General features: G+C 42.6%; 1 protein-coding gene across 12 annotated transcripts in view; it reads left to right on the top strand.

Annotated features, from left to right (window-relative positions):
- The window catches only part of SGIP1 (SH3GL interacting endocytic adaptor 1), a 206,634-nt gene that overhangs the window by 91,263 nt on the left and 91,663 nt on the right, over window positions 1-23,708 (top strand). For 7 of the 12 annotated variants that reach the window (XM_068239285.1, XM_068239283.1, XM_068239281.1 and 4 more), the window contains exons 7-8: window positions 8,859-8,870; window positions 16,371-16,395. In XM_068239285.1, coding sequence (XP_068095386.1) covers window positions 8,859-8,870; window positions 16,371-16,395 — 37 coding nt within the window. Of the gene's footprint in view, window positions 1-2,492; window positions 2,505-8,858; window positions 8,871-16,370; window positions 16,396-23,708 lie in introns of all 12 variants that reach the window. The other 5 variants (XM_068239287.1, XM_068239280.1, XM_068239288.1 and 2 more) reach the window with 2 other exon arrangements.

The raw sequence follows: 23,708 nt of genomic DNA, 5'->3' as shown, positions 1-23,708 counted from the left end.
TAGTGCGTTTAACTGTAAGCAGCACAAAGTGTTTGCTTTAATCTTTGTCAAAGCAGACCTGAACATTGAACTTCCTCTCTGCTCTAAAAGATGAGCAACAGCATAATAACCTTTAAAGAAAATAATTTATTTGTTACAGCTGATACTGATAATGATAGCAATAAATCTGCAGTGTGTCTACTTCCTGCTTTCATGGAAGCAAACAAAAGGTTAACATCCTATGTTTACATCTTAGCCATGTCTGCCAAGGATTGCCAAATTTCTGTGCTGACACAGCTGAGATATCAAATTACACTTGTGATTACTTGAAGATGAGGGGGAATTAGACAGGCTCTTCATTCTAAAAACACACAGGGTGCATTTCTCAGTTTTTCTTGTATCCTATGCAAGACTTCAGGTTCTCTTTACTCTCTAGGGTCCCTATGCAATTAACTTTTTCGAAAAGTACTATCAATTTCTTAAGGAATTGCTTGCTTTCTGGTGGTTTAAAAATATATTGCCTAAGAGAAAACTCAGAAGAAACGAAAATTGCATATGGGCCCAGGAGTTTTCATGTACAACTGGGCATTGGTCGTATATAAAGTAGTTGGGTGTCTCAGCACCCTAGAGAAAAAGATACAGGAGACAAAATAACGGGTGCCCAATAGCGCAGTATGTTTTCATATACGGGATATCAACAGGTAAGGTAACTGTACTACTCACAAAGGCTGGTTTCAGAGGGGCAACCGACCACAGGAAGCAGATGGAGACTACAAACCCGACTCCACTCGTGGTGGTCCAGCCAGATTGGGTGTGGTCGCTCTCCTTGGTAAAAGTAACAGATTATCGCTATGGTTTAAACCATGTGTGGTCTGTCTAGACCCCTCCAACAGGGCATGTAAAGCACAATGGCCTCAATTCACTAAGCTTTATCAAACACTTCATCGAACGTTTAATAATTTACCTCATGGTTAACATCTAATTTTGAATTCACTAGGGTGTTATATATTTATCGAATGGTTTATCGATAAAACGTTCACTATAACACCTTAGTGAATTCAAAATTAGATGTTACCCATGAGGTAAATTATCAACCGTTCGATAAAGTGTTTGATAAAGCTTAGTGAATTGAGGCCAATTTGGGTAAAGAGGCGCCCCAGTGTAAATAAAATTGGATGAAAAACAAGATAAAATTGAAAAAAAAGAGGTGGCTTACCTCAATGACGAAATCTTTGTAGAGACAAAGAAATATTTGTTTAGCACAGACAATGCGTTTCACGGGTCTAAGGGCTCTTTCACATCAGACAACGCGAACAGGAGCCGTTCTCCTGCACGCGTTGTCTGCCTGCGGCGTGTCGTCGGGTATCTGCGGTGCGACGCAATCAGCGGCGGTAGCTGGTAATTAAACCCGACGGAAAACGCCAGCTCGCGGGTGCGTTGGAGGAAAAACTGCGCCCGGGTGCGTCGGAACCGCAACGCATCGAAACGCAGCATCGAGTGTGAAAGGTAAAATGATAGTCTATGGGCTTTCATCTTACCTTGGTAAACGCAAACGGCTTCCGTTTGCGTTAACGCACAAAGTCTGCCCTAATGTGAAAGAGCCCTTAGCCCACTTCCTCAGGCCAATAACAGTGCCAATAGCAAATAGCAAAGAGAGCCTCTCATCTCTCTTAGAAAGGAGGAAGGTGTAGCTCTCCAAAATAGATGAATTCACTTGGGCTTCAATAGAGCACTACTCAACAGGAAAATAGATGTGGTCTGGTTGGCTTTTATCCCGATTTTCACCCTTTAATACCTTTTGACATATTAACTGAGAGCAAATATGCAGATGGGGTGTTCTGACTTCACTGCCTATATGCTTGTTGGGGATTGACCCACACACTTCTAAAATCAACATATCATCATAATGGGGAACTGCTATTTTTTACAGGGTTGTGGAGTCCTGGAGTACCTGGCGTTGGAGTTTGCATAGGGGCCCATGACTCTGTCGCTATCCCACTGCCTTGTGTGTCGCTTTCTTCAGTTCAACATGGAAAATATATTAGTATGTTAAAGGACATCTGAAGTGAGCGGGACATGGTGGCTGCCATATTTATTTCCTTTTAGACAAAAACCAGTTGCCTGGCAGTCCTGCTGATCTTTCATGCATCAGTAGTGTCTGAATCACTCACCTGGAACAAACATGCACAAATCCAGTCAGTTAAGCATCTGATCTGCATGCTTGTTAAGGGTCTGTGGCTAAATGTATGAGAGGCAGAGGATCAGCAGGATGCCTGGCAATGTGCATTGTTTGAAAGGAAATGAATATGGCACCATCTATATCAAGTTGGAGTCCAAGGATTTGTGTACTGACTGCACAGCCCTGACTTTATAAAATGCCACCCATCATATTCCTTTTAGTTTATGCCTTCCTTTAATTCATTGCATTGTCTTTAGATGTAACTTACAGACTTTCAGTCCTACCTTATCTAATTGTGAAACTTTTTTTTTTATCTTAATGCTCCATTGTTTAGAGGAAAAGTCCGGTAAGCCATAAACATTTTATTGTGTGTGGTTATACACATCATTGCTGAAATAAGATGTTTTTGTCATATGTTTCTACTCCATATTCACTTCCTGGTAACTATTATTTGTTAATAAGGGTTTTATCACCTGAAATGGATTTAGGCTGCTTTCACAGTGGGACGTTACAGGCGCACGATAGAGCAGCCTGTAACGCAGCCCAACTCACAGTAATGAAAAATCAATAGGCTGTTCACAGTGCCCACGTTGCGTTACAGTGTATTGCTGGACGTTAAGTGAAAGTACTGCATGCTGTGCGTTATGCACGGCTAAGCCGCGTTAGACTGTTTGCACATGCTCAGTAATGTTGGAGGAGGAGGGGAGAGTCCGCTATTGCGGCCAGCCACATGGCTAATTAATATTCAATGCACTGCTTTGTGTGGCGATTGGCTGGCGGGACCACGTGGTCCGCATGCATCAAAAAATAGGCATCACGGACGCATCAAGAGCCGCATTACACGGCTCAATCTGACATCCAACTTCAACACCACCATGCGTTGCGTTAGGGGCACGTTATGCGACCTTAACGTCGCATCTAACGCAACGTCTTAGTGGGAAAGAGGCCTTAGGGTTCATATTCCTTTTAACACTATTGCAGTTTAAAGTTGAATGCGTTTGTGTTTTTATCACATTGGGTTGATTCACAAAGCTTACTTATTTTTCACTTTAACTGTAAGGAGATCTAACGTATGAGATAAACAAAGAAGACTAGATACATCATGAGTTACGTCAAATAAGGATAGATAAACCATGCGTTAAAGGGGGCATTACACTTATAGATTTGCAGCACATTCGACTATCAGATAAGGGCCCCATACATTGGTCGATTTCAGCCATCGATCAATCAGTTCTATTGAATCGATCGATCAGAAATCTATTTTTATCAGATCGATCGATTTGCAGCCGATTTTTATCGATTTCGATTGATTTGATCTATCTGACAGGATGGGAAATCTAGGTTGATCTGCTGCTGGCAGCAGATCTATGGCCCAAAGAGTTGCATTAGATCTAACGGTCTAATTATGCATTTAGATCGATTTCCAATAGATTTCATTCTGAAATCTATTGGAAATCTGTTCCTAGTGTGTGGCACACATCAGATAGATTCCTGTCAGATTGGACTTGACAGGCATCTGACAGAAATCTATCTGATGGTCGAATCTGCTGCAAATCTATAAGTGTATGACCACCTATAGATATCTGTCAGATGCCTGTCAAGTCGAATCTGACTGAAATCTATCTGATGTGTGCCACGCACTGGGAACAGTTTTCCAATAGATTTCAGGAAATCTATTGGAAATCGATCTAAATGCATTATTGGACCATTAGATCCAATGCAAATCTATAAGCCATAGATCTGCTGCCAGCAGCAGATCGCCCTAGATTTTCCATCCTGTCCGATCAAATCGATTGAAATCGGCCGCAAATCGATCGATCGGCTGATTTGATAGAAACGATTTCAGACTGATTGATCGATTCCATAGAATCGATTGATGGCTGCAATCGACTAGTGTATGGGCCCCTTAAGTCTATTAAATTACAACAATCGGAAACATTTGTAAAATGTTAAATACCGTACATGCAAACACATATCAATAAGAAGTATGTTTCTTGCAGAGTAAAATGAGCTATAAATTACTTTTCTGCTATGTTGATAGTTACAGTAGTTAGTAGAAATCTGATAGGTTTTTGATTTGTCCATTTCTTCATGGGGGATTCTCAGTATTTCATTTATTCTTTACAAAGCACTCCCTGGAAAGGTTATATACAAAGATGCAGGCGACCACTTCTACCGGTTTGCACACTATTCCGGCAGCTTGATTGAGCAACTGCCGTTCACTAAGTGCTTTTGAAAATAAAGGTAACCCTGAGAATACTACAGGAGGAGATGGGCTAGTCCAAAACCTGTCACTTCTGCCAAATTTCTACTAAGTTACAGCAACACATTAGAAAATTAATTTGTAGCACATTTTACTCTGGGAGAAATGTACTTTTTATTCTTTCATGTGTGTTAAATTTTACAATTGTTTGTGATAATGGTCTTTTAAGCACAGAGAAATCATGAGGTAAGGCATTTAAGGAGAGATAAATTGTGAGTTAATAAGTAAGGTGAGATACAACAGAAAAGCTTTGTGAATCTACCCCTTTGACACGTTTGGCATAAATGCATATGGGCCCCAGCAATTCTCTTCCTCTTGCATTTATTCAAGACATACCATAGCTCTGTAAGCTTCATACCAAGAGTGGGCTGGAGACATTGCATTAAGAGTTAACATCCCATTCTAATGCAAATGTCATATGTTCTGTTTGGCTCTTATCATGTGTATATATAAAGTATAGTGCTGTGTCATTTGTATCTAAATTGGTCCTATTTAAAGGGAACCAGAGATGAACATTTCACACAAAATAAACATATCCGTCGATAGCTTGTAAAGAATGAAATAAAATGCCTGATAGTTTCGCCTCTCTGGTGTGCCTTTTTGAATGTTTTTTTTTATCCATTATTGCTCCAGGAAAAATCCAATATGGCCGCCGGCTCATATCCCTTCTGCTTCCAGGTTATGAGCTGTTCTGGATGTGCTGTCTAGGCTCTATGAGACTATAGACAAGCAGGGTTGCTGCTGCAGCCTTTCATCTGTGTGCTTTCAACTTAAAGAGAACCAGATAAGAAGAAGAAATAGATTTATACATACCACGCCGCTGTCCTCCGCTGCCTCTGTCCGCCGGGACCGGGTCCCGTAATTTCGGCCAGTCGACGCAAGCGCAGTGCGCTCCCTCCGTACTGCGCAGGCGCATGCGTACAAAGCCGGAGGGAGCCCCTGCGCACGCGTTGAACTGGTCGTGTCCAGCGGAAGTGAAGGGACCCGGTACCAGCGATAGAGGCAGCGGAGGATGGCGGCGTGGGAGCGATCCAGGCTTATGGGGCTGGAGGAAGCCCCAGGTATGTATCAATTTTTTTTCCATTTTTCAGCTATACTTCGTCTCTGGTTCCCTTTAATTATTCTGGTATGCTGTGTGGCTGCCTGTAGGAAGTGTCTCTCATAGGAATGAAAATGACTGCACAGTGCACACAGATCACGCAGCAGTCACACTTGACTGTTGTTTCAGAGCTTCTTTTTCAGCACAAGCAGCCCCTCCCATGTCATCAGAGCTCTGAGTATGCAAAGCAGGAAAGCTGAACCAGGAGGGGGCAGGCTTGGGCTTGAAAAGACTTCACAGAAGACTGACTCAGCTATAATGATTCCAGGTCAAACCTAGACTGAATGCTCAGTCGGGGATTCTTTTCACAGCTGATAACAGACATATTAAGCAGAGAAGAATGAAACTAAAAGCAGGGTAAGCATTTACTGTCATGCTCCCACTGATAAATGTAGTAAAATACATGAGGGTGCTTCGTCTCTGGTTCTCGTTAAAGAAAACCCGAGGTGGTGCAGCAGGGGGGCAGATGGGTCACAGAGACATGTTCCCTGCCTCATGACATGCCTCTGTCCCCCACCATGACTGTTTCCCCCCCACCACCACCGCCGCCGTGCTATAGCCACCTGAAATTGGCAACAACTGTTGTCGCTATTCCGGGGGGTAATGGGAGAGGGTTTCCCAGTATGGGCATTCCTGCAGGCTTTCCCTAGCTGCCATTGGGCAGCTGCCTCACCCTGGCCGTGCCCCTTGTCACTCCCCCGCCTCCCAGCACGTTGAGAGAGAAACTCTCTTTCCAGCGTCGTGACCCAGAGGTCACGAAAGATGAACTAAAGAAAAGCAGGCTAACGGACCGGCGGGGATTGCGGCTACCTGATCCATCCAAACTCGGATACACAAGTAGTTTCAAAGAGGAGTTCGGGCAAACAGATTTTCCTACTGACATTGGAGGAATGATGGGCCGGACAAAAGAAATGGGGGTAAACTCTATACTATCCAGAGCTTACTCTCTTCTAATGGTAAGTATCAAACCTGGAGTGAAATGCTCACTTCTGGTTTGCTTTAAAGTCAATGGGAACTGCTCAAAAAAATGAAGCAGATACTTACCTAATTAGAGAGAAGGCTCTTGGTTCTGTAGAGCCTTCCCGCTCCTTTTGCCGTGCCCGTTACAGCGCTAGCTCCCCGGTAGCAGTATTCGGCCAGTTTGGTCAAATACTGCTTCTCTGTCACAGAAGGAGGCTTTGGAAGTTTTCAGGAGAACTCGGGCTGCTCCATACTGCGAGCGCCCGCACTCACCCATACGCAGTATGGAACTGCTTGTCTTTGGGAGGACTCGGCTCCCAAAGACGTTCCCCGCGGCATGGGATTCAAACAGGGGAGCCAGTGCTTAATGAAGGGGACCAGGAGAGGAGAGGGAAGGCTCTATAGGAACCAGAGCCTTCCCTCTCCTTAGGTAAGTTTCTGCTTCATTTTTTTCCCCTAGCAATTTCAAGGGTACCCAAATCGAGACCTAGAATGTAATGTAATGAGTGCCTCCTATTTTATTACATTTTCAAAGAAGGTCAGAGTGAAGTGTGGTGCTTTATTCCTTCAGCCTTTAAAGTATACCCAAGAAAGATAAGCACAGAGGCATGTTTATGCTTTAGATTGTAAGCTCACAAGGGCAGGGCTCTCAAACACTTTTGAGTCTTGGAATTTGTTATACATATTATTCATCTGTTACATTTGTCACTGTAATTACTATGTCTACCAATTCTGTACTTTTGTATATTTGGTGTATAGCATTGTCTGGAATATGTACCACATGTTTGTTCTTACTTTGTACAGCGCCATGGAATATGCTGGCACTTTATACATCAATAATAATAATGTGAGGTCCACATTCTTCTGTGTGTAGTCAGTTTCTCTCCTTGTTTCCCCATTCTCTGTTTGCACGCCTTGAAAAATGTGACTTGTCTAAAAGCTAAATTTTAGACAGGAAAAGGCAGCCTTGTCTCTGTATTTCCTCCTATCACCTTTACATCTCCACCTTTTGTAGGGGAATAATTGAGACTGTGTGGGGTTGGCTCTTGACATTCTGACATTATCCCCCCCCCCCCCCCCCATTCCAGATCCTGTATGAGCCAAAACCAGGTACAATCACCCATTTGTACTTCGCAAAATAAATGATTCTGAAATTAAACAGGAGGCACACTTTATTTTAGCTTCTGGATCCCAATTCAGATACCCTTTAAGAATGTGAAAGTCTTATCAATGTTCAATTGAAAAGAGGAATGGATAGATCTTTAAATAGTTTTTATTGGATTCAATGTTCTTATCGAATCTGTCTATCAAAGAACTAGTAAAACATGTCTAACAGTATATGCTAACCTTTACATTATCCACTACAGGATTTCTGTTAGTGAAGTTTATGGGAGGCATTAGAGCAGGGGTCTCAAACTCACGGCCCGCGGGCCATTTGCGGCCCTCTATACAATATTTTGTGTCCCGCGCCGGCAAAAGCTTCCTTATAGTTCGCTTCAGTGCTCCCAAGTAATCCGCCGCATCCCTGCCGCTAAACGAGGGCTGCAGAGCCCCCAAATCGTCCAGGGGGCAATCCGCTGGCATTTCCTGGAAGGCTCTGAAAGCTCTGCCCCTCCTGACGTCAATCGCCGCACGGATCGCCGCCTCTCCCCGCCCCTCTCTGTGAAGGAAGAGTGAGAAAGGCGGGCAGAGGCGGCGCCGCGACTGACGTCAGGAGGGGCAGAGCTGAAGGTGAAAGCTCTGCCTTTTCAGGAAATGCCGGCAGATTGCCCCTTGGGCGATTTGGGGGCTCTGCAGCCCTCGTTTTACGGCGGGGACATGGTGGATTACTTGTAATGGGAGCACTGAAGCGAACTATAAGGTAAAATAGGCAAAATAGTTTGCTTCAGTGTGCATTTTATTTTGAAATAAAAATCAATACAGGGGGGGGGGGGGGAGTACGTTGCTGCTGATTGCGAAAATATCCCTTATGCGGCCCAGCCTCATCCTGACTTTGCCTCCTATGGCCCCCAGGTAAATTGAGTTTGAGACCCCTGCATTAGAGCCTTTGTCAAGTTGGCTTTTTCCACCATATGTTCCCCTTGGTGAGGCTTCACTTCTTGACAGAATGTTAGAGAAGATCTCACCATAGGGAGGGGAAATCTTGTTTTGGGAATGTGTCCCCTAATTTTCCAGCCTGGAGCCACGCATGAAAAGCCGGGATAAGGGATGCTGGCCCAGGAGGCTGTGCATTTATAGTCCGATGCTTCCATGGAAGCCCCCACACATGTGTACACATAGACTCACGTTAGTGATACTGCCGATAGCACAGTCAGCGGTCACTGATGTATCACTCTTTGACTAGGTGTGTCTTCTCTCTTCCCTTGTGCTGGCCACAGAGACGTAGTCCGGTAAGAAAAAAACATTTTCCCTTCTTTATTTTCATTATTTATGTTGTTTGAAATGTTTTTGCTGTATTGTTTCTACTGTACAATTTTCTTATTTCATAATCAGAGCTCATTCATCTTTAAGATACCCATGGATATGACTTAAACAACGAACAGACGTTGACTTAATGGTCACCTGTGAAACACTCATTAGTTTCAGGCAGCAGTGTAGGAACGAGCTGTACTATCCTGTTCTGTATAGAGAGAAGAGGGGAGAATGTGCAAGCAGTGCCCCGCTGGGGGAACATCAGAGAAAGTAAAAGCCGGCTGGATTAGGAAGGTCCATCCTGCTTGATTGCTGCTAGGAAGAGTAGGATTGCAGTTGTACACACTATAGATCTTTGGCCGTACTGATCATATACAATTGTTGTGGTCTTGGAAAATCTAGTTTGTGTGCAAGTCTAGAAAGTGTGCAAGTAGCTGTTAAGTGACTTTGGAGCATTGAATGTGAATTTGACATGGGATTTAATTCCCTAAACTAAAATGTAAGTGCTTATTATTGGGTACAAATAATAAATTGGTTAGCATTCCTTGTCTTTCAGGAGGAGCTCTCTGCCTGGCCTCTTAACTTTTTCTCCCTTGCCTCCTCTGCTGAATAGAATAGATGCATCACTGTGGCAATGGCGGACAAGTCAATGCAATAGAGGGGGTGGGGGAGCAGAGTGAGGAGGCCAGACAGAGAGCTTCTCCTGTAGTCAGCAATGATCCCATTTGCTGAATAGCAGAGCAGTACAATGCTCTATGCATTGAAAGTAATGTTTTTTACACCTAGATTCATAAAAGAACATTTGAAAGCATTCCCTATGAGTAGGTATTTAAATTTAGAGAATTCAAACCCAATTTCAATGTCCAATTTAAGTCCATGAGACTATCTAGAAACTTCCTTTTTGGTGCAGAGGTAATTGGCTGCACTGGACAGGAGTCAATAGTAGCTCTTTTTGCTTTGCTTATGTTAATTCATTTACTGGCAGCAAACTTTGACACCCACTGTGGAATTATTGTGTTTTGTATGCACATAAATAACTACTGTATCCTTTTAAAACAAAAAAAATAGATACTTACCTAAGAGTAAGAAAGGCTCTGGAACCCTTAGAGAATAGTTTGTGGGATTTAAAAAAATGAGGGAAGCCTCTGGACTCTTCACAGGCTTCCCACTACCGAGGTAAGTATCTAACTTATTACTTTTGTAAGGCTTCAGGGCAATTTTAAGTTCAGGTTCAGTAAGGCATTTTTTTGGGGAAGTGGAGAAGAAGTAGAAGGCAGCACCCAACCATCCAGATGCGACGTGTTTTTGGTCGTTGTCCCTCCTGCCTCCAGGAAAAGCAAGCAGAATTTCCAACAGAAGAGACCCAGCACCGTCTTCAAATGTCTCTTCTCTTGGAAATTCTCTTGGGGAAGGACTTTTTCTTGAATATGTAAATAACAGAATCCCTTCACGGCACATTTTAACTCAAAATAGTTCAGTAACTCCTGGGGCGCCCTTTAATGGTGCGAAACAATCCTATTTTCTATAAGAATCCAACCTATTCCAGATGTCAAAAACAGTTGCGATCATGAAAAATCTGCCATGCCAATCGACCATTTATTTCTGGAAACAATAATGTGATTGTTTTGGGTTAATGGGGCCCAATACTTTCTCGGTTTTCATCCAATACGATCTAATTAAAAATGTTAATGCATTAAAAACTTTACCGTTAATGGCCACCTTTAGGAAAGCTAAATTAAACAGTTCCTCATGCTGTCTGTCTTGTGTGGACGTAGGACAAAGGCAGGGGTTGGTGTGTGGTACAATGACATTTCACTTGCCTCTAACCATACTTTAACAAGATGGATGAGCTTGTGTTTCCGGCCACCAGATTTTATTTTGTAATGCAGGGCTTGACAAACCAAGGTGCAACTCTAGCCTAATTTAAAAAAGAAATGTGTGTAGAGCATGGGAAGGTTGGCACCACAGTCTGGATGTTATTGCTGCTATTGGTTTAGCTTGAGAGATAATTTGCAGTGTTATTAGTGAGAGGAAGTGGCAGTATCAAGCTATAATGAAATACGGTAGATTCCACCTCCTGCCCACCTTATTACAAACAATGTCTTAAAAGCTAATGGTCTTTTGTAAAGTGGGATGAAATTGACATGCAGCATAAAACTAATAACTAAAAACAGATGACTGGTTTACAGATTACTGAAAGAATTAATACTCAAACTTTTCACATCATTTAAGCCTTGTACACACACTAAACTAAAGTTGTTTGAAACATCCAACAAACAACGGATTTTGCTGTTATATTTGATTAGCAACTGACATTGAGCATTTTACTGATCCATCTGGTGGATCATCTCTGACGACTGTTGGGTAGATATCGGGCAGTTGCCACATGTGTACAATGTTGGCTGAACAACATTGTTCTACTTAACTTAGACATGTCTGCATAATATTGTTTCTGTTTGCGCGCCCAGTATTCAATTGAGTTGGGAGTTGGTCATTTGCAATATTGGTGTGTGGAAACAAGTCCTTTATTAACGGCCTCACCAGTAAAGTAGTTTCTGCGACTTTTGTTGGGTGTGCCTAAAGACCTGCTAGTTGGTAAGATTTGTACTCCAAAATTATCAGATGATGTTGAAGTGTTCGTAGCTGTGTGAAAAATACAGACCTTGTGCTGTATCCAGGAGAAAGCAGAGCACTTTATCTCCTTTATTTGCTCGGTAATTACTTAACTTCAGATTAATCGGATACATTTGTCCTGCAGCCAGCCTTATCAACAATGTCACAAAGCCTTCTCCTCTCAGTGCACTCTGGGAGACCAGGTGTTTCTGTTCACTTTGGAACACACAACAAACGTTCTGCAGTGATGCTCTTTGCCAGCAGTAAAGATGTCACCACCTGCAGTAAATTTAACACTGCAAATTGGGGTGAGGAAAGATTTTACAATGGGGGCAAGCATTGATTAAATAATATATAAACAAATATTGTAAAAGATAAACAATTTTAACCAAGTTACAATCAGTAAAGTTCCTCTTTTAAGTGAAATTGTTCTTTTCTCATTAATTCTAGATGGCAGTTATATGAGTGTAAGTTATTATTTATGACCCCTCACAGTTGATAACAACCCTCTGAAGTTGTGGAGAGTGTTGTTACCCAAGTGGCTGGGATTGTCAATAAGCGAGTTAATAAGCATTCAAAAGTAGTGATTCAGTTTCCTACAAATGTCCATTTGAGTATTTGTAAAGTTAGTCTTAAAGGAACTCAAAGATGAAAAAAATAATAGATTTATACATATCTGGGGCTTCCTCCAGCCCCATCCACAGTGATAACTCACGCCGCCGTCCTCCGCTGCCTCTGTCGCCAGTACCGGGTCTCGTAACTTCCGCCGGATGCGGCCAGTTGTATGCATGCACAGGGACTCCCTCCATCTCGACGGTGCTTGCTTTACGCATGCGCAGTACAGAGGGAGTGCACTGCACTTGCGTTGACTGGCCGAAGTGACGGGACCTGGTACCAGTGATAGAGGCGGCGTGGGAGCGATCCCTGTGGATGGGGATGGAGGAAGCCCCAGATATGTATAAATCTATTATTTTTTTCGCCTGAGTCTCTTTAAAGAGAACCAGAGACAAAGCACCCTCTTGTATTTTACCTTATAAAGCAGTGGGAACATGACCGTAAACACCCTAATCTGCTCTTTGTTTCATTGTTCTCTGTTTAATCTGACTGTTATCACCTCTGATAAGAATCCCTGACTGAACACTCAGTCTAGCTTTGCTAAGGAAAGATTATAGCTAAGTCTGTCTTCTGTGGTGTATTTTCAAGCCCAAGCCTGCCCCCTTATGGCTCTGCTATAATGACTCGGCTATAATTATTCCCTGCAAAGCCAGACTGAATGCTCAGTCCGGGATTCTTATCACAGCTGATAACCGACACTTTTAGCAGTGAGGATGAAACAGAGAGCATGGTAAGTGTTTTCTCTAATGTTCTTACTGATATATATGGTAAAATGCACACGAGTGCTTCGTCTTTGGTTCCCTTTAAGGCCTTTTTTTTTTTATTTTTTTGTAATAACACTGCTGCTCTTTCCACTTTTCACTTATTACCCATGTCTTTGACGGGTCACCACTGAAGGATGGTGGAGCAGTTAAGTTATATTCAGCTAAGGAGATCTGGGCGCCACCATAGGCCGTAATAGGAATTATGGCTATAGCGACGCACGGTTAGTAACTTCGGCGCCGTCAGAACACTTAGCTTAAGTTACTTTTAAAACACTATTTTTGCCGCCAGCAATGGCTGGAAGCCGAATTATATCATTCCCCACTATCCACGTGGATCTACAGGGGGAATAGTAATTAATGTCGCTGGAACTTGTGCAGCAGCAGGGTAAGCCATACCGGCTGTCTCCTGCGCCCAAGTCTCCTGGTGCCGATTACATATGTACGCTGGTGGAGGGAGGCACCATGCTTGGAAAGAGTATTGCAGGTTTCAGGGTTTCTGAGCAGCAACACAGAGAGGTACAGACTAACCAGCAAGCTCATGGTGAACCAGAACTCATTGGACTCCATAGAGCCAAATTAATCCATGCCATGTACTGAGGATCAAACAATCCGAAACAGTCTGTATGCATGCTGGATTATTCTGGCTCTGTACAAATTAACAAGCTTGACACATCATTGCATTCCTGCGGTTCTGGAGGTGTGTTTAGCTTCTAAGGGTAACAATGGTTAATTTGCATATATTCAGCAGTGTTGCCCTGGGAGACATCTCAAGCTCACTCCAACCTGAATTATCGCAAATTCTTTCTGTTTTAAGAAAGCAAACTTTTGTTTTACTGAGCAGCAACAGAAACTTCTCCACTCCCAGCACTCTCCTACACAGATCCTCAACTTCAGGGTCACATGGTGCAACCATCTCACCCAATGGCCAAAATACCTCAGGCAACATTGAGATGCTTCAAGTATGATTGGTGCAATCCTCATCCTTTCACCACCTCCCACTCTGCATCCCAGGAACCCATGCTTTTGTCCCACATTATCGTCCCCTTCCCTTCCTTGTCACACCACAGGTATACATTATGTTAACTAAAATATTGGTTTGTTGAGTTCAGTGGCTATAAAAGTCATAACCCCATCTACGTTTGTCGATTAACAGAAGGTTGAGTAGCATGAGCACCATGCCACCTACTAGACGTGGCCACATAATTTTGGGAAGGTTGGTGGGCCACTGCAGTGCTGCCGAGCATTGCCTTCCATAAACTGAGGAAGACCCAGGCAGAATTTTTGTTAGAGTAGTTTTTGTCTCTGCCACTTACAAAATCCAAGAAAGTAGTTCTTCCAGTAGCAGGACCCTCTAATATATTTCTTTTCATTATGTTCCTTATTGAGAGTTCTGCAGTAATTTTGTGTATCACTAAACTTTCCATCTATCACACACTTGGGTTGGGTATAGTTTGGTTTAATGTATAACTCTACTTAACGCATATCACTGCAGTTTTTTGATGCCCCTTCATAGTACATCATTGGGCCTCCCCCACCACTACACCCACTATAATTTCTTAGCTACCTATAGAAGAGTTAGACCAAGTTGGATGGCTTTCTCTGCGATGTCAGAAATTCTATCCCCTTGTCTATATCCCAGCATATTCTGTCAGACCTGAGATATTGGGGTGTGTGCAATAAACTACTTTAAGCAAAATTGCGTAAGTAAAGTTTTACCTTAACGAACAGTTTATTACATACACCCCTTTTTTTATTGTTTGCAAGTGGCAGCAGGTAGTGTAGGCATACTACGTCACAATTGCCTGATCTTTACATGGCAGGGTTTCCATGCACACTTTAGAAAAGTGGTATGAACTTTCATATGTAATTGCAGTTAGTCTTTAAAGCAAACCAGCAGCAGAGAAAAAGGAGAGAAAATTCTCAAAACTGGTGCCAACCGTCAAGTGTAGGCACCCAAAGGAACCTATCTCTGACCATGCAGAGGAGCAACTAGGCCATGGCTGCATTGATATGAAAATCTTGATTTACCCTATAAAAGTTAAGTGTATTTTCACTTATCACTCACTGCCTATGTCTGTGATGGGTCACAAGTGAAGGATGCGGGAGCAAGGGATCACACTTGGAAAGAGTATTTTAAAATTCCTTAGGGTGCATGCACAGGACTACTGAGGTATGTGTAAGCAGGTCTAGATGCTTGCATGTGATTTTGAGTTATCAGTATGACAATATATTTGAATACGCCACAGGTTTTCTTTAAGATGGTTAGAACTTGAGATTACTGTATATACTCGCATATAAGCCTAATTTTTCAGCACAAACAATGTGCTGAAAAGTTGCCCCTCGTCTTATATGCGAGTCAGTGGAGCAGAACGGATGGTGGAGCAGGTTTTGTTACTGGCATTGGAGGGTAAGGATTGTACACTAGTAATCCTGCTCTTGCCATCTGGCTGAGTACATTTGAAATCGGTGCCGGTAGACTTGGGTGCAGGATACAGCGGTATATGGCTGATCCTGCTTCTGCACAAGTCCGGGCCGATTTAATTACTATTCCCCCTCCAGGCCGCTATGGATAGTGGGGGAATGAAATAATTCGGCTTCCAGCGATTGCTGGAGGCCGAATTATTATGTGTTTAAGCAACCTCGGCTCAGTCTTCTGACGGAGCCGACGTTACTCACTGAGCGCTGCAATAGGAATGATTCCTATTGTAGTCTATAGAGGCGCCGGCTGCACCCAAATCTAGCAGCACTGAAAAGCACTGCTCCGATCTGGCTCCCTGCTGTTTCTGTGCCCCCCATTCCCTGCAATATGGTGTGCAGAGTGCACTGCTCAAGATTACCTGTGTCCCCTGGCTTGTGGAGCAGAGCATGCAAGCAACGTGTCAGCAGTGCAATGATCCGTAATTCTTCCTGTGTGGCGTCTTGAGACACAGCTGTATCATCCTTAGGGCACATCTGGCTCTGGCTTGTACTGAGGGAACATCTGGCTACTGTGGAGGGGGCTATACTTGAGAGGGGGCTTATACACAAGTCAATCGCTTTTTCCGGTTTCTTAGGGAAAAGTAGGTTCCTCGGCTTTTACCTGGGTCAGCTTATATGCGAGTATATACGGTAATCTTTATTGCTAATGGGAAGAACTATGCACACATCCTGTCCAGACAGAAATTCAATAAATGTCTTCAACGGGGACGGAGTGCAATGAGGGGAGAAAAATAATCAGAAGGGTAGAACCTTTATCATGATTTAGCTGCTATCCCTCTCTTCCTTTCCCATGTGACACCCAAAGCCCACATTACAGTACTTTGCCTTAAAAGATCAGGCGGTATATAGGCTGTGATGTTTTGTGCTCATTGGCTTCTTGTCTGTTGCGGCTGAAACCAGCCCTGAATTCATATAACAAGCTTTACCTCTTAATGTATAACTGTACTAATGATTGTCTAACATGTGCATGCTGTGTTTATTAACCACTATTTATTCTTATTAATATAGGGCACAATTAAGAGAAACTTATCAAGTAAGTAGATATTTCCCACAAGTTTCAGTTCCTTAGACTGGGTTAGTCGTTGTTTTGACTTATTTCATTTTGTTTACGGTTTTATTTATATTGCTAACCTATTGGGTCATACCAAACGTTTGCATAGAAATGCTTTTACCATTCATATGTCAAAGCTCATCTCTTGCCAAGGCAGTATTTCATTTGAACATTCCCTTAGTCCTCTGCTACCAACCCCAGACCTTTAGGATGGGTTAGTTCCCCTAGTGTATATATATATATATATATATATATATATATATATATATATATATATATATATATATATATATATATATATATAAGGAAAGATACAATATGTAAAGTTTTTTAAAAAAAATATACAGTATATGATAGTTTGACTTCTTCCAACATAATGAAAGGGTGTGTATTTCTGGCCTCTGAATGGCACGTTTCCATAAATTCAGCCCTTGGGTTTAGCTTGGAACCCTTGTAGGCATTTGTATTAAGAACCAGTGATTAATTACTATGAATTTTATGTTCTGATTACCATAACTGGCTGATGACTTGTTTATATTATGAGTAGAGGGCATTTTGAAAACAAAACAATGACGTTTTCAGCACATGTAAGAGGGAAGAAAGTTTTTTTTGAGAACCAAAGTTTAAAAACTGTCCTCCCTCTGGAACCTTATTCACTGCATCAATGAACAATCTGAGTGAGGGAATTTTCCTGTTGACCAATCAGAAACAACCAAGGGACTACTTTTTTCTTTTTTGTTTAACAGTCATACATGTTGATAAATATGAATTGATCCTGTACAGATATGGGAATGTGAGTTTGTGTAGGACTGATCAATGTGAGCATGAACATGTATGAGTTACGGCTAGGGGTGTAGATGGGACATGGCTGTGGTTCTTGAGATGTGCCACTAGGCTACAGAAGCAGCAACATGGTGCCAGTATGTCTGTCTCCAGTTCTCCTTCCTGCTTTCAGACATGAAGGGCTCGATTCACAAAAGCGTGCTAAGTGTTAGCACGCCTGTGAAAAGGCCCTTTGCACGCCTAAAGGGCTTTAGGTCGTGCTAAGCTAAGTGAGCTAAATTATCGTGCGCAAAGTTTAAGCGGTGCTCGCGGAAACGGCGCACTAGATGCGTGTAACGATTGGGGAATTATTTCCGTGGTCAGCGCACAGGATGCGCGCTGACACTGCGGAAATCCTCCACAAACGTATAAAATAACAGTACCCAGCTTTGGGTGCAAAGCACCTGTAGAGGGACATTTCCACCGGCAGATGGAGCTGTGGAGTGCAGAGGAATAAACCCTCTGCACTGCCACAGATGCCAGATGGGAATTGTACGAGGTGAAGCAATATAGGGCAAGATAGCCCTTGGAGAGAGAGAGAGAGAGAGCACAGAGACAGAATGTATGTGTGTCCACCAATCTAGTCGCCACACGGCGACGGTGAACACACAACAACGAAAACCAAGTGGGAACGCAATCGCCAGAATGGCAATTGCTAATAGCGACACCAGACTGAGTGATACAGAGCAAAGGAACAGAATAAAGACAGAACTGATAACAAACAGTAATCCAACACACAGGAGCAGACAGGACTAACTACACGCGGTCACCACACGTTAAGCGCAATAGCGACAAAGCACGTGCGCGGCACGGTCGCCACACGAGAAGCACAATAGCGACAAAGCGTACCAACCCTGACTAACCAAAGAAGCACGAAAACAAAAAAGAACACGAACGCTAAATGGTTACCTCACCGAGACGACAGCAAGGCGTTCGTTCCAGACAGACAGATGGAGCAGCCAGTAGCAACCGCTGCTCTGGCTACACTCCCAGACAGAGTACAGAAGGGACCACCGCCTCTACCGCTAGGGCGAATGGGATCCCAACAGACAGAACTATTTCTTGTCGACCGCCGCTGGCGACAAGACAATCGCAACAGATAGACAGTACAAAGCAATACAGGTAACAAACAACCTGACTATGCTAATAGGAATGCTAGGGCACTCCCCAGAAACTACTCTAAGATAGCAATATTAGCAAACAGTAAGCAAAGGGCTGAGACTCCAGGTAAGTTAGAAGGAACAAACCATGACCAGCAAGGAATTCTGGGAGGAAATGGTTTTTATACTGCAAGCCATCAGAGGAAGCGGCTAAGCAATTTGCATGAAAAGTGGATGCAAATTCCTCCCCAGAACAGCAACTCTGCAGCTTGCAGAGTGGAGACAGGTCTCTTTTCCAGGGACCTGCAGCACTCAGACCTAACAAATGCCTGTGCAGACAGCAGAGCAGATCATTACAATGCGCCTAAAATGACGCACTGGGTGCGCCCGAAACGTTGCATTGTGTGACGAATCGGGCGCACTCGGTGCGACGTTATAGGTTCATCTAGTGCGCCATTTTCGGCGCACCTCGCTGCGCTAAACTTTGCTCTATAACTAAAAGCTGTGGTTGTGCTAACTACTTAGCACTGTAGTTGGCACGCCCAAAGCTTTTAGGCAAAAGATTGGGTGGGAAAACCAATTATGTGCACATTGGTTTGGCATTCTTCTTTGATTTACCTTTTGGAATGATCAAAAAATTGCCCTAGAATCCCATTGTATCTTCACAGTCTAGAAGGCCTGGTCTTGCTCCATCAGAAGGGAAATTCTGTGATAGTGCTCTTAGTCTCAAAGAAGATAGTTTGTTTTGCTTTATCTGGTACCCAGGTGAATTCTGGACAACCATCAAAGCTTACAAGGCTGATGGGAACCTAAGCGCACTAGTGGGTAGAGAATTGGCTTCTCAAAATAGATCATTTCAAGTCAGGATTTCTAGTGTTTGTCCAAAAATAAAATCCATAATGCATTATTCACTTCTGGACATTTAGCAGAGACCTGGAAATGATTTGCTTTTGTCCTTTACAGCCCACCTATTGTCTTTAACTTAGCAGCTGTAATGCCTTGCTTTTTCAGCGCAAGTTGTTTGTATTGCTTCTTTAGATACTGTCACCATAGTTTTGAGTGGTGGGCTTCCTTGAAACTCCAGTTTAAGCAGTTTTTTTGTTTTTAATAGAATATTAAATATTAGTATAATATTAGTATTGTAAATATATTATGCCTCAAACGTTTTTTGTTAAAATGTGGACCATTTTTGCCAAACAAAGAAGGAAAATGCCCATTGGACCAGTTCATAAATCCTGTGATAACTGCCCCCTCACAGCCATTCAAAGTCATCAGTCCCCCCTTTAGAGCCCTTTTGCTCTAGGCATGTTACAATCTGAAAATACATACCGTATTTTGCACCCCAGCGATTGCATGTGTTGAGATTTTCACCAAAGCACAATTGCATTGGGCTCTATTCAAAAAAACGTCTCATAAATGACTTACTGTATTTGTCACCTGATTGAGAAAAGTAACATTTTAAGCACATTTAAAAGCAAAATAATCACTCAAAGTAAGTTGTTCCTGATTAACTTCATTTCAATTTTATGTTTCTTACCTTAATTATATTCTATTTTTGCTTATTGGGAGCTTAAAAAAATAACATACAGGGTGGGCCATTTATATGGATACACCTTAATAAAATGGGAATGGTTGGTGATATTAACTTCCTGTTTGTGGCACATTAGTATATGTTAGAGGGAAACTTTTCAAGATGGGTGGTGACCATAGCGGCCATTTTGAATCCAACTTTTGTTTTTTCAATAGGAAGAGGGTCATGTGACACATCAAACTTATTGGGAATTTCTCAAGAAAAGCAATGGTGTGCTTAGTTTTAACGTAACTTTATTTTTTCATGAGTTATTTACACGTTTCTGACCACTTATAAAATGTGTTCAATGTGCTGCCCATTGTGTTGGATTGGCAATGCGACCCTCTTCTCCCACTCTTCACACACTGATAGCAACACTGCATGAGAAAGGCTAGCACGGGCTTCCAGTATCTGTAGTTTCAGATGCTGCACATCCAGTATCTTCACAGCATAGACAATTGCCTTCAGATGACCCCAAAGATAAACTTCTAAGGGGGTCAGATCGGGAGACCTTGGGGGCCATTCAATTGGCCCACGACAATTAAGTATACCCTATGTGAGTGCACCAAAAATGGGGTACTTAGCAATTTTTGTGTGATTTCCCTACGGAGCACGAAGCCCCAACCCTCGTCTCATGAAAATCGTAACTTTGCCACACTCTCAGTGATTGCATTGTCAGTTCAATCCACACCGTCCTACTGAGTGACTGCCATTAATGGCTTTACACTGACTTTGAGGGGGGACAGAAAGGGATCAGGCACCTGGAGATTGCTGAAGAGGAAGTGATGTTATGCCTTGAGACACACGGTGATCGGCAAAGCGATGCAACAGTGAAACTTTATGGGGGTGGTTCCACTTGCAGCTGTGATCTCAAATTGCTCTTTGCAGCATATCGGGTGTGATCCCAGAGCGAGCACATCAGTGGCTGCTGTAGCTAAATAGTAATTGCGGTGAAATTGCGGCACTTCCATGATTTCCCACAATTTTTCTGTTGTGGGTCCCACTACTACAGTTGTTATAAAACTTTTTGCATGGGTAATTTCTATATAGAAACCAATGTTCTATAAACTGTAAATAAAGGGCTGTGCCTTAATTTGGACTTAAAGAAACCCAGAGATGTCGCACTGCAAAGTTTTTTGTTTGTTTTTGTTTTTATCCGTACCGGGGGCTTCCTCCAGGCCCATAAGCATGGATGCGCCCCTCGCCGTCCTTTTAAGATGTCTGAAGAAGGCTTATTAGCTGACTGCTTACTCTTTTTCTTTTAAGTAAGCCAATGAATGTTATCATCCTGATTGAAAACTTCCTGATAATCTAGATTGTGAGGAGTAAATAGAATGGAAGAAAGGCAGAGATCACATACAGAGCGCTGGTTATGGCTGTGATGGTGCCTGGAAATCAGGAAATGTATTGAGAGGACACTTTGCACAGAGCTTAAAGGTAACCCGAGGTAAGAGGGATTTGGAGGCTGACCTGTTTATTTTCTTTTAATTAATGCACATTGCCTGGCTGTCCTGCTGATCCTCTGCCTCTAATACTTTAAACCATAGACCCTGAACAAGCATACAGATGTCTATGACAAATCTGACAGAATTAGCTGCATGCTTGTTTAAGGTTTGTGATTTAGACTGTACTGACCAGAAAGATGAGCAGGACTGCCAGGCAACTGGTATTGTTTAAAAGGAAATAAATATGGCAGCTTCTAGAAGTCTCTCACCCAAGCGCTCATAAAACAGCGCAGGAGATTTGGGTGCAGCCAGTGACAGCGAAGGCCGTAATAGGAATTGCAGCTATAGCGGTGCAGTGAGTAACTTGGGCTTTGTTAAAAGACAGAGCTCAAATTACTTTTAAAACACTGTCATTTGGCCGCCAGCAATAGTCTTTCCCCACCATCCATGGCGGTCTGGAGGGGGAGTAATAATTAGCGCCGCCGGGACTTGTGCAGGAACAGGGTGAGCTATATACTAGCTTTAACCTGCGCCCAAATCTCCCAACGGCAACTTCATAGGTATGCCTCACACCTCGGGTTCCTAAGAGTCACTGATAACCAATGGAGAGCCATTCCATGTCAACTCAACACAGTTTTATTTGAAAATCTGCGTTCTCAGATTTTGATGAAACTTGGTGTATCTAGTGCCCTTACATAGTTACGACAAGAAATGGGGGGGGGGGAGTTCGTCAAAGGTTAAGTATTAATTATTTTAATCTTCATTAAAAATTGCTCTGTCCAGAAACACTAAACTGCCATTGTTGCAGGAAGCGGATGAGGTACAGACCTCGACAATGTGTTATTTTAAAGCTCGTTTTCTGGGCTTTAATTTGATATGTGACATTTACAAAATTTGGTATTGGACAATGTGTAAAATTTACATTTTTCAAAGACCCGCAATTTTTAAATTTTGAAAAAAAATCTAAATTATTTAGCACTATTTTCTGTCATTTCATAAAGTTAAATTTGGGGATCATAATAGGTTCAGGTCATAGAATTCCGGTCAGCATCGGTGTGTTAATTTGACATGGAATGCCCTTGGAGGGACTGGCGTAAAGCAGGAGTGCCCATTTGGTAGATCACAAAGGATTTCATGGTAGATCTTGACCACACTACATTATCCATTCTGTATATACAATTGTGCTCCTAAAATTGTACATAGGTTGATCATTATGACTTGCTAATTTTTAACCCACAAGCCAAAAAAAAGGTGTGGGCACCTCTGGTGTAGAGGGACATGTTTGTAGGAAAATGCATCAGGCAGCAAAGTGTACGATGGATCGGAGTGATGCAGCTCCTCACTGTTGCTAGACAGTTCACTATAACAAGTGTACGTATGAAATGTAATGCATACTAATGATAATGCTCCACATCCCTGTACTGAAGAAGTGTAGTAACCTCTCCAAATGAGAGAACTCTGATAATTTTAAAGATCAAGTACTGGTATTAAAGTACCAGTCGTCCTTCCCCCCCCCCCCCCCCCCCCCAAAAAAAATAAAACACGTTGGTTGAAAAACCGTTCTCTAACGTGGGCCACGTGCAGATAAAAAGTGCCGACAGCTGCATGTAATGCATTTGCAGGTTTGTGTGAGAATATAGCATTTGGCTATTCAGAAGCAATCCTGTCACTGGATGTGGAACTTTGGGTGGTATAATTGGGAGTGACCATGTGACACTCAAAATAGTCACACAAAATCCCAGCAAGCAAAACGGTACTAAAAATAGACCTGGTTCACAATGCAAAAGCTTTTTTTTTTTAGAGCTAGTGATTTGAGAAGCTCTTGCTAATGCAATGCTATGGGGGATTTTTATAAAATCTCATTGCTCAAGTAAGAACAAACTCCTAGCATTACATTAGCAAGCGCTAAGTAAAAAGCTCTTGCAGTTTGAACCAGCCGATAGGCTGTCTCACAGTTACTGAAGTTTGATATTCTGTTTCTTACTTACAAGTGTTTACCTGATAGGATGAGACTAAACCTCTCCTGTGATTAATCTTAAGAAAAATTGATTACATTGGGGCTCATGTTGGCTGCATGAGTATATGGGACTTTGTAGATTACAGGAAGTAGACCTGAACAATTGCAAGACCTCAGCTCTGCTAGCAGGAAATAACACATCGTAGAGGTATTATGCCTATATAAGGAGCAGAGATGGTCAATGAGATGCAAAGGATTCTGGCTTGCTTGCAGATTTCATGCATAATGAGTGTAGCCTGAAACTGGACCAATCACAACCGACAGGAAGTTGTTATAATTGGTCTGATTTCAAGCTGCATAAAATTTGCATCAAATTGGAATGCAAGCCAGAATTATGTGCA

This window comes from Hyperolius riggenbachi, chromosome 6, assembly GCF_040937935.1.
Source record: "Hyperolius riggenbachi isolate aHypRig1 chromosome 6, aHypRig1.pri, whole genome shotgun sequence".
NCBI lineage: Eukaryota > Metazoa > Chordata > Amphibia > Anura > Hyperoliidae > Hyperolius > Hyperolius riggenbachi.
Note: the sequence above shows the minus strand (reverse complement) of the source record. Positions and strands in the feature narration are given on the sequence as shown.